This window comes from Eleutherodactylus coqui, chromosome 4, assembly GCF_035609145.1.
Source record: "Eleutherodactylus coqui strain aEleCoq1 chromosome 4, aEleCoq1.hap1, whole genome shotgun sequence".
Taxonomy (NCBI): Eukaryota; Metazoa; Chordata; class Amphibia; order Anura; family Eleutherodactylidae; genus Eleutherodactylus; species Eleutherodactylus coqui.
This window is the reverse complement of record NC_089840.1, coordinates 31,074,545-31,086,708: the sequence shown is the minus strand read 5'-3', so window position 1 is coordinate 31,086,708 and position 12,164 is coordinate 31,074,545. Positions and strand designations below refer to the sequence as shown.

At 46.1% G+C, this 12,164-nt stretch overlaps 1 protein-coding gene across 1 annotated transcript in view; it reads right to left on the bottom strand.

Annotated features, from left to right (window-relative positions):
- Window positions 1–12,164, bottom strand: part of EPHA6 (EPH receptor A6) — an 822,408-nt gene that overhangs the window by 43,424 nt on the left and 766,820 nt on the right. The window contains exon 13 of the mRNA XM_066599154.1: window positions 9,209–9,418. Within this exon, the coding sequence (XP_066455251.1) occupies window positions 9,209–9,418 (210 nt within the window). The remainder of the gene's footprint in view (window positions 1–9,208; window positions 9,419–12,164) is intronic.

Genomic DNA, 12,164 nt, shown 5'->3' with positions numbered 1-12,164 from the left:
GTATAACTAGTTTTCTTCTATCAGTCTAATGATCAACAAGATAAAAAAGGCTAATAACGCCAAAACTGTATGGCCAAATGATAATTTACTTCCAAATGTCCTCATATTAAGCGGGTGGACAATAGTTACGCAACTGTGGAGGATCGCTATGAGATGTTCTTTAACCCTTTGCAATCTAATTTTGGATTCAGGGTTTCCTATGGGGTTTTCTCTTTCTGCCATTATACAATGGCGCCACCTGCTGGCTAGAGCCAGCACTGCTGTATTGGACATGCTGGAGAGGCCCCCGACAACAGATCAGCCAGTAATATACAGTAAGAATACCCTGCCGGACATCTTCCGACATCGGAAGCTGTACAGCCTTCAATCAAAATGTCTTTGGACATCAGACAGTGGATTGGAAAGGGTTAACCCCTTAGTGACGGCCGATACGACTTTTTTACTGACCTCACTAATAGGATTTAATTAACATCTTTTTAAGGCTGACTATTGACAGCCAGGCTCCTGCTCTAACAGCCAGGAATGAAGTAACCTCAGATCCTGGTAGGTTAACCCCTTACATGCCACAATCAATAGTAACAGCAATATCTAAGCAGATGACTCTTCCGTCACCCATTGGCACCCCACAGTGCGATCGCAAGGTACCAGTTGGTTTCCATGGCAGAAGCCTGACAAAGGTCTCCATGTCTGACATGTAACTCAGCCTACTACGTCCTGCCTTTGGATCTAATAGGGTGCTGTCGTAAAATTAGGAAAATACACTGCATAAGTAATGCAGTGTACTATCCTAGCAATTGAACAATAAATTCTTCAAGTCATGTTACTTTTACCGAATGGCGAACGCTGTAAAAACAGAACCCGCAACAATGGCGGAATTCTAGACGGTTTTCCATCTCCCCGCCAAAAAATGTCATAAAACGTATGTAACCCAGAGTGGAGCCGTTAAAATGTATAACTCATCCCACATAAAACAAGGTATATACGGCTATGTCAACCAGTTATGTCTCTTCAAATGCACCAATGAAAATCGCTTGTTCCTTGAGGCACATAGTAGGCCACTAAGGGGTTAAGAACATGAGATGTGAAGTCTACAGCACTCGCCTTCAGTAAGTGAAGCCGCGGTGATTCCGGATCCTGAATGTATAAGAATATGAAGAGTCTGAAGCCTGAACAATAGATTGCTGATGACCCAGAATTAGCATCTCTGAAGAATGGCGGTGATAGAGCTCAGCGGCCCAGCTATACGGGGTGCAGAGGGTACAGCTGTACGTGTGTGCCCACAGCTATACGGGGTGCAGAGGGTACAGCTGTACGTGTGTGCCCACAGCTATGCGGGGTGCAGAGGGTACAGCTGTACGTGTGTGCCCACAGCTATACGGGGTGCAGAGGGTAGAGCTGTACGTGTGTGCCCACAGCTATACGGGGTGCAGAGGGTACAGCTGTACGTGTGTGCCCACAGCTATACGGGGTGCAGATGGTACAGCTGCATGTGTGTGCCCACAGCTATACGGGGTGCAGAGGGTAGAGCTGTACGTGTGTGCCCACAGCTATATGGGGTGCACAGGGTAGAGCTGCACGTGTGTGCCCACAGCTATATGGGGTGCAGAGGGTACAGCTGCATGTGTGTGCCCACAACTATACGGGGTGCAGATGGTACAGCTGCATGTGTGTGCCCACAGCTATACGGGGTGCAGAGGGTACAGCTGCACGTGTGTGCCCACAGCTATACGGGGTGCAGAGGGTACATCTGCATGTGTGTGCCCACAGCTATACAGGGTGCAGAGGGTACAGCTGGACGTGTGTGCCCACAGCTATACAGGGTGCAGAGGGCACAGCAATACGTGTGTGCCCACAGCTATACAGGGTGCAGAGGGTACAGCTACACGTGTGTGCCCACAGCTGTACAGGGTGCAGAGGGCACAGCAATACGTGTGTGCCCACAGCTATACGGGGTGCAGAGGGTACAGCTGGACGTGTGTGCCCACAGCTATACGGGGTGCAGAGGGTACAGCTGTACGTGTGTGCCCACAGCTCTATGGGAGTGCAGAGGGTACAGCTGCATGTGTGTGCCCACAGCTATATGGGGGTACAGGGGGTGCAGCTGCACGTGTGTGCCCACAGCTATACGGGGTGCAGAGGGTACAGCTGCACGTGTGTGCCCACAGCTATACGGGGTGCAGAGGGTAGAGCTGCACGTGTGTGCCCACAGCTATACGGGGTGCAGAGGGTACAGCTGCATGTGTGTGCCCACAACTATACGGGGTGCAGATGGTACAGCTGCATGTGTGTGCCCACAGCTATACGGGGTGCAGAGGGTAGAGCTGTACGTGTGTGCCCACAGCTATATGGGGTGCAGAGGGTAGAGCTGCACGTGTGTGCCCACAGCTATACGGGGTGCAGAGGGTACAGCTGCATGTGTGTGCCCACAACTATACGGGGTGCAGATGGTACAGCTGCATGTGTGCCCACAGCTATACGGGGTGCAGGGGGTACAGCTGCACGTGTGTGCCCACAGCTATACGGGGTGCAGAGGGTAGAGCTGCACGTGTGTGCCCACAGCTATACGGGGTGCAGAGGGTACAGCTGCATGTGTGTGCCCACAACTATACGGGGTGCAGATGGTACAGCTGCACGTGTGTGCCCACAGCTATATGGGGTGCAGGGGGGACAGCTGCACGTGTGTACCCACAGCTATACGGGGTGCAGAGGGTAGAGCTGCACGTGTGTGCTCACAGCTATACGGGGTGCAGATGGTACAGCTGCATGTGTGTGCCCACAGCTATACGGGGTGCAGAGGGTACAGCTGCACGTGTGTGCCCACAACTATACGGGGTGCAGATGGGACAGCTGCATGTGTGTGCCCACAGCTATACGAGGTGCAGAGGGTACAACTGCATGTGTGTGCCCACAACTATACGGGGTGCAGATGGTACAGCTGCACGTGTGTGCCCACAGCTATACGGGGTGCAGAGGGTACAGCTGCACGTGTGTGTCCCCGGGGAAAGGAGGGCGTGCAAAGACCTTCTACTGCACAAATCAGCAGCATTATTAGTAATGGCACCAGAATGGGTGCCCGTCACATTTTTCTATTAGGACTCAGGAGCCGCAGTAAAGTGAATTTCCAATCTCAAATATCTTTCCTTTATCACCTAGCTAGGGTAAAAAAAATGGTGCTCATTAATTTACTAATATATCACTATAGCTGACGGAGTGCTGTTTTTTTGATACAGTACTCCAAAGCCACTTCAGAAACATCAAGAATAATAACTGCCTGTAGTCATCACTAGGGGGAGCATCAGGGCTCACTGCATACTGTGTTGTTACTGAGTTCAGTCTAAAACAGTATGCAGTTAACTCTTGAGTTCCCCCTAGTGGTGGCTGTAGGATGCCAGGATGTTCAAGCAGGAGATTTGGAGCTATCAGAAAAGCTGAGCTTCGACCATTATAAAGATATATGACGCACTTAAAGTGACCCTCTGGCTTTGGGACTAAATTCTGGCCCAGGACCAAAGGGGTAGGGAGGTATATTGCCCGCAGCTGCTATCTCTGTTGATCCTCCAATCTACCAATTCTAGGTCCCATTTTCAGCCATCCAAGATGGCTGACACAATCTTCAGACTACCTCAGCTCCACAGTGCATAGGTAATGTTAGATTACCAATGCACTATATCCGGTCTCTGATTGGCCAGAGCTGCTCATGTGATCAGAACTGACCAATCTGAGAGCAATGCACAGCATGCATTAGATAGTTAGCCATCTTGGAAGGCTAAAAATGGAACCCAGAACCAATGGATCAACAAGAACGGCGGAGAAGAATAACTGCAGAAATTACACCTTCCTACCTCTGTGCATCGGAGCAAAATTTTGTCCCGAAACCAAAAGTTTGCTTGAAGGACCACCCAATGTAAGTTTACGGTGGACATTCCTGTTCCTTAAACCCAAGACAATGGATACCTATGACACAAGTTTAAGCCGACTGCCTGAGCTTTCTGGTTTCCAAATGTTGGATGCCTGAAAGTCAGAGACTGCTGAGGACCCTGGAGAGCAGACAGAAGCAGCTACAGTACTTCAGTCTTCTCTACTCTCATACATACATAAATATGCTCAATGAGTTCTGCGCATGGAATAGCGGCAGAGCGGCATGAGTGGTCATGTGATAGTTGGTGGCCGGAGGCTACTGCTCCGTCTATCCAGACCCAGCCCTAGAAGTGACAAGGGTCTTGTAAAAAAACCAATTTCCCCAGTGCAGTGAAAAACAGCAGAGTAAGAAAATATAGGGGCCGTGAATAATCTGAGTACACCCTCTTAGAATTCTATGGTTTTACATATCAGGACACAATAAAAAAATATCTGGGTAGCAACAATTGTTTTCTAAGATTATTGCTGATGTCTTTCCGCGCATTGTGTTATTATACATCTGAATGCTCCAGACCAGCAAACTGCCCAAACCTCTGCTTTTATACAGACAGTCACACTTGCTCAATTAATGAAGGGCATTGTTTAGCAGCACCGGGCTCACATCTTAAATCCTCTAAACCTAAACCAGTTAAGAAATTAATCAGCGCTGAATTTTGTACCTAAACATGTGTCATCCTCCAAGTACTGCAGGATGAAGGGTCATCATCAGTGTCCACCAATTCTTCTCGTCTGCTTATTGATGGTTTATTCAGTTTTGATTCAGGTTATGAGGATTATTTAATAAATGTTTTGTAATTTTCTCTTTATTTACTAAAGAAGCTGCAATGGCCGCTCATTTTCCATCGCCACGAGGCGTCACAAGCTTTTATTTAAAGGGACTGTTCCACAACTGCCTCCTTAAGATAGGTGATACAAGGCCTACTCCTACTCACTGAACCCCCGAATGGGCTGGCTATATGCACAGTGCTGCTTCATTCAATTTTAAAAGGCCTGCTGGATATAGCCGAGTGCTTGTACTCTGCTATTTTCGTCAGCCCCATTGAAATGAATGGAGAAGCGCCACACTTGTGTGACCACCACTTCATTTAACCTCTATGTCACTGCGGGTGGGTGCAGTGAGGCCGCAGTGATGAGAAGACAGGGACATAAGTGCCCTGTTCTTGGGATTAGTGGGTGTCCGCCAGTGATCAGACTTTTAGGATAGGTGATAAAAATCAATTGTGTTACAATTAGAGATGAGCGAGCACCAAAATGCTCGGGTGCTCATTACTCGAGCTGAGCTTTTTGTAATGCTCGAGAGCTCGGCTCGAGTAATGAACCCCATTGAAGTCAATGGGAGACTCGAGCATTTTTCAAGGTGCTCGATGCTCTGCATTGTTTTCAATAGAGCCGCGGGTGCTGCCGGCGACTCCATTAAAAACAATGGTCTGCCGACACCCCCTTTACATATAAGGTCTGCCGGCAACCCCTTTACATATAAGGTCTGCCGGCACCCCCTTTACATATAAGCCCTTCCCTAAAAAACAATAATTTTTGTGTTAAAAAAGCCAAAAAAAATTTTACCCACTGCCACTGCCGTGTCCTTCATCCCTGCTAGTAAAAAGAATTCCCTGCTGCTACATCTGCCACATCTGTAGAGGATCCTGCTGACGGCACCTCAGTAACTGGATTTCAGGAGGGGCTTTAAATATAAGCACTTCCCAGAAAAACCATGAAAAATAGTGTAAAAAAAAAACAAAAAAACGATACTCACCTCCCTTCAGCTGCCAGGGCTCAGATGCGCCTTCTCCGTGCTGTCCCTGGCTCTGTAGTCCTGATCTTGATTGGCTGAGGTCATGTGTGGCAGCTGTAGTAGGGAATTGAAGAATTCCTCTACTGCATCTGTCACATGTAGCAGATGTGTTCTTCATCCCCGCGGGGGACACGGCAGCGGTGGAGGGCGTTTTGTTTTTTTTTTTACACTAAAATTATTGTTTTATAGGCAAGGGCTTATATGTAAAGCCCTTCCATGAAAAACAATTAGGGGTGCCGGCAGACCATTGTTTTCAATGGAGCTGCCGGCAGCAGCCACGCCTCCATGGAAAACAGGTGGGGAGGAGAGGGTCAAAATTTTCTCGAGCACCACATGGTGCTCGGCTCGAGTAACAAGTACTTTGAGTATGCTAATGCTCGAACGAGCATCAAGCTCGAATGAGCATGCTCGCTCATCTCGTTACAACCCCTTTAATGGAATTGGGATGGAGGCGAAGCGGAAGGGGTCCAAGGAAGGCATCTTTTAGGTAAGTACATCTGCAATACCCTAGTCATATAATAATGCTTAATTCTTGTTTCTTAATGATAGTCCTGTGATAATCCATAATGTATTGCTCTGAAAATGTAGTACCGCCACAGTGATAATCTGTATATTGTACAACTGAGTACTAAGACTGATAATCCACAAACCGTAGTACAATACAAGGCACTTCTGAGAAATCTCTGCAGTTTTCTTCTCCCATCACTTCCTAATAAGATGACTGTGTACAAGGCCGGGAGTGAATGAGCGACGGAGTCTGGGTGAGTTGTCTAATGAATAAATCAGTGGCAATAATTAAATGTGAAGATGAATAAACAGCGGAGTACGTTCATTTACGAGGATCTTCTGTACGTGGCAGTCCGCCACATCACTGCTGTTAACATAATCAATAACGAGAAGACTGCAATCATCTCTGCTGCGGTACAAGCAGAAACCCTGGCTCGGCCTCGCTGGACAGGATTCGACTACTGTAAACTTTATTTAGTGTAATGTGCATCCTGAGCCAAGGACAGCGAGGTTATGGAAGAGGTGGAAAATACAGATGCCAGGATGAAGCATGGCTGGAAGCTCCTGGAGAGTGTCGAGTGAACCGAACTAGAAGAACCCTAGTTCGGGTCAAGCTTTGCTAAAGTTCGGCTTGGTACGAACCCAAATTGAGCTTTTCAGCAAAATTCTGCCCAAAACGGTTCTACCAGTTCAGTTCATTCAACACTAGTCCCAAACTCTGGTGTGTTACACTGTCTATGAGCCATAAAGCCATGTATGGCATTGTCATAGTGTTATATAGGGCTGTGATGGCTCTTAGACAGCATTACACACCAGTTTTAGGGGTTTCGGTAAATATTCGGTTCGGTTTGAACAAATTTAGACAGAACTAAATTTTTTTATAAAAGTTTGGCGAACCAACCGAACTTTTCAAAAGTTTGCCCATCACTACTCCTGGACTCCGTATCAAAATCTCCAGCCATCATTGTCCTCTTATATGACACCAGGGAGAGACTGCAAGCTACGTGCATGCCTTGTACCAGTGTTTTCCCAAACTCCAGTCCTTACAACCCCCCAACAGGTCATGTTTTCAGGATTTCCTCAGTATTGCACAGGTAATAGAATTATTGTCAGTGCCTCAGACATTGCCACAGGGGTTCTTAAATTATGACCTGTTAGGGGCTGCGACGACAAGTTAGGGAAACACTGCCTAGGGCCTCCGAAACATTAGCGTTTTTTTTCTCCCGTGTGTCGGACGTGAAAAAATTGTACGACCCATACACAGTGTACGGACATCCTCATAAAACTCCAGTTTAAGACTTGGTCCTGGGTGAGGCTGAAAATAAACAAAAAAAGCCATATAGTCACCTTCTTCACTGTTCTCCGGTGAGGTTCTGCTTGACTTCCAACTGTGTGCGCATTCATGTGCTATGTGACTGTTGCGGCCAATTGGACACAGCGGTCATGTGTAACCATACAACCTGGAAGTCAGGGAGAACTGAAGCAGAAGGAAGAACGGCTGGAGCGGAGCAGCTTAGACAGCAAAGGTTGAGTATACCGTTTTTTTAAATTTTACAGCAGGGACACGGGGAGCACTATTACTGATGGGGACAACAAGGCGCAGCATTTTTACTGACAAGTTAATAAGGGGGATCATTATTACTGACAAGGGCAATAAGGGAACAAAGGGCAGCATTATTAACTACAGAGCAACAAGAAGGCATTATTAATGATGGGGCTATAGTGGAGCGCATTATTCCCGATAAGGGCATAAAAAGGGGGCATTATTAGTGATTGAGACATAATTAGGGCTCTTATTCTTTCGGTGGGGCCTAATACTTAAATTAGTGCACATGGACAGGATGATTGTGTGAAGGTTTTGAAAACATAGGGAGCATGCTGGAGAACTGAGGAGTCAAAGATATTTATATCTCCAATTCTGCAGAGACAAGTTGTGGCTGGGAGAAGTCATCATGGTGATCTGAACTGGATGGAGGAGAAAAGCACATGTGAACAAATCCATCACCTGTGATCACTGAATATAATGGTACCATAATCACTTGATCTGCAGAGCGCCTGTCCAGATCTGGTACCACTTTAGGTGAGTAAAATTGGTCTTTTCATGTTTTTTTTCAGTAGCAGTATGGTGGTATTATGCAGCCACAATGTGGTGGAAATATTTGATCATAGTGTGGCAGTATTATTTAGCCCTTACATAGTGTTCCTTTCTTCTCTATAACCACCAAAATGCTGTGGTCACTATTGACTGTGACATCCCGGGAGTTAACTGACCAGGATAGGAGTTTTCTCTGCTCCTGCCAATTATAGCAAGGGCCAAGGTGACAGTCAACACAGGGCTAATGGGGTGATCATATGGGCACAGGACCCATGATATAAATGTCTGTCAAAAAGCTTAAGAGATCTGTGGTGTTCATTTATGTCAATAATGGGTTAAAAAGTGTCACCTTAACCCTTTGCAATCCAATTTGTGATTCAGGGTTTCCTAGGGGGCTTTCTCTTTCTGGCATTATACAATGGCGCTGTCTGCTGGCTAGAGCGAGTACTGCAGTATGGGACATGCTGGAGAGGCCCCCTGACAACAGAGCGGCCAGTAATATACAGTAAGAATACCCTACCGGATACCTTCTGACATCGGAGCTGTACAGCCTTCAATCAGAATCTCTTCAGACGTCAGACAGTGGATTGCAAAGGGTTAATAGATACCACTAGTTCCAACATGTTCTGTGCTTCGTACAAAATTTGTTGTGGCGAACTATGCAAGCCACGTAGCCTTCTCCTCACCAACTTGCCTGCAGTTGGCGGTTTGCGAACCCCTGCCTACATGTGTTTGCCCCACTTGCTGCCGGTTTGGGCTCACCTACAACATGGGGGCCACTTTGTAATCTTTCTTTCCAGGGCCACTTTGGGTTTCCCAGTCCCCCGCTGCATAAAGAGATATGTCATCTGTCCTGATATTGGATATAAAACACTTACAGGTCCCTGTGAACTTACTGTGGTTGTGTAGGCAGCTTCAGGGTCATCTTCTAACACCCTTGAAAGTCCAAAATCTGAAACTTTGCACACCAAGTTGCTGTTGACAAGGATATTCCTGGCAGCCAAATCCCGATGAACATATCCCATGTCGGAGAGGTATCTCATCCCTGAGGCAATTCCTCGTAGCATGCCCACCAATTGGATGACTGTAAAATGGCCGTCGTGTTTCTGCGGGACGAAGACAAAGCGAAATCATGTTACAAAGCGGTAAAAACATTTATCCCCTATTTCACTGATGTAGAACGTCCTCATTGGAATGTACATTTGGGGGGGAATCTCCAAACCAATCCACAGGGAATTCCACAGCAGCAAATCTGGAAGACTATGGTGCAGATTTAGCGCTGATCACAATGTCCAAAAAACGGATGGGATTATAGTGGGTTAAACATAGGCAAACAATGCATATGTATGATGTTAGGCCAAGCAGACGTCACCATACAATTTTTTCGGTGGGATCGAAAAGCCTAGCCTACTACGATTTACTGTCCCGCAAAAAAAGCGGATACAAATGTTTACTCTTTTTGTATTGCAGTCAATGGGAAAAGTATGGATTTACATTTGCATACGTTTCACACATACGTTTTTCTGAGCTCTCAGCACAAGCCCTGTCACAGAAGACCCAGAATTCCCAGATTTTCCTGTATTAGGGCTCTTGCGCACGGACGGAGCGGGCTATACCCGCAGTTTTACAGGGATAAACAAAAAAGTCCCCGCTGGCGATCGCGGAAAAATGCGCCTTTTGCGGCTTTTTCCACGGTCTCTATTAATACTATATTAATAGTGACCTCCCGCCACGGAAAAACGTGGTGCAATATAACATGTCGTGATTTTTTCTTCCGCACGCATCGTAAATCCGTGGCAGAATTCCACATGTGAGGACTGAGCTATTAGGTTCAATAGAACCTAATAGCTGCGTTATTCCGCTGCGGATTTACACTGCAGGGAACACGGCATAAATTTTTCCGTGGGCATTAGCCCTTAAATTGCAATAGTTTATTGACATTTAATAAAGATTACTATAAAAGTGTATATGTTCTTCATGTCGGTGCGGACGGGTCGTTACTTGTGGATTTGCCACTGTGGAACAGTTTAAAAATCAAGCAAAAAAACAAAAACCCCAAAAAACATTCCCTTACCTTCTCCCAGATCCCTTGCAGAAACTTACTTGCTGCCCCACTGCTCTGTCCTATCACTCAGAGATGATGTCCTAAACCATGTGACTGCTGCTGCCTGTGATTGGCTGCAGTGGTCATGTTTCTATACGACATGTTATCACTGAAGGCCAAGAGAGACCGGTGGGGCATCAGGTGAGATTCTGCAGGGATCGGGGAGAAGTTGGAGAACAGTAAATATTTTGTTGTTATTTTAGAGTTTTTTTTAAATATTTTTAGAGATTGTCCCTATCTGAGGATTTTGTTGTGGGTGGATCCGCAGGTAATTTGCACTAAAATCTGCAACAATTTGGATATGGTGTGTATTTGTGACCCTTGAGGAAGGTCTTCCAGTTGGAGAGGGTGATACACGTGGGGTTTCATCCCCTTTTTCCCTCCTTTATCATTAGGTTATTTACCTTCCGATGCATCTCAGGTTTGTCTTATATGCGATCCCAGTGCTCTTTGCTTAAAAGATCTCTGCATATGCTCTTTTACGTATATCATAGATGACAGGGTTGCACTTTAGGATTTCTATCCCTCATTATCCTGTAATATTGTGACAGGTCGCCCAGCATTGGGGTTTATTAGGGGTATGCAGGGGCGTAACTAAAGGCTCAGGGGCCCTGATGCAAAAGGTGAGCTGGCCCCTCCCCCCTCTATCTGTACCCGTACCCATACCTAAACCATTCTGCACAGAGACATAACCTGAAGCTTCTGGGCCCCAATGCAAAACCTGTAACAGGGCCCCCAACTATAATGCTTTATTCATAGTACTGGGCTCCCTATATGGAGAAGAGATGGTGGTAGGCTTGCATTATACTAGACATTGTTCCACATTACTATTATTTTTCAGTATTGGCCTTTTCTTCGGAATGTGTATATTCACATACTGTGGGGACCGTTACTGCATGTTCAGTGTTTTATGCACTATTTTAATTGTCCTTAGCTCATGTGTGTCTATGTACTTATATATGTACAGTAAACTTTGGTGTGTCAGAAGTGTTCATACACACTGCCTTTTTTTGGTCACCTAAGGGGTCCTTCACACGGGTATATGCGCAAATATGTATGCTTCAGTGCAATGTATTTGTGCAGTGAACGCGGTTGATTTGCGCGCATATATACAATTGTACTGTCCCCTTTTTGCACGCACAGGGTCTATTCACATTGGCGTGCGACACACCTGCGACTTTATTTAAAAAGCTCTTTAGCCTAATGGCGTCCAGATGTGTTATTTTTTTCCCCACGGCAGTATTTTGCACATACCGTTGCATATTGCGTGCAAAGTTTCACACTCCCCATAGACTTCTATGGGGCTCTTTGGTGTGCAAAATAGAGCAGGTCCTATTTTTTTTATGTGTGAGAAATGCTTGCACCAAAAAGGGGAATACGAATGAACCCATTGACATCAATAGAGATGTAAACCAGAAACCAGCTCCTCCGCAGTCACTCCCACGCAAGGACTGGCTGCAAACCACAACTGATGCACAGGAAAAGGGAGTAGGTCCAGCGTAGGATAAAAACTCTTTCTTTTGATTGAAAAATCTAGACAGACATAGAGAAACAAAAAGGATGTGCCGTCTTACATGTTTCAACCAAGCATGTTGCTTGAAACATGTATGATGGCACATGCTTCTCGATCCTCCATGCTTGTCTGGATTTTCTAATAAAGAGAAAGAGTTTTTATCCTACGCTGGACCTACTCCCTTTTCCTGTGCATTGAAATCAATAGGTTCTATTCTCTGTGTGCGAAAATACGC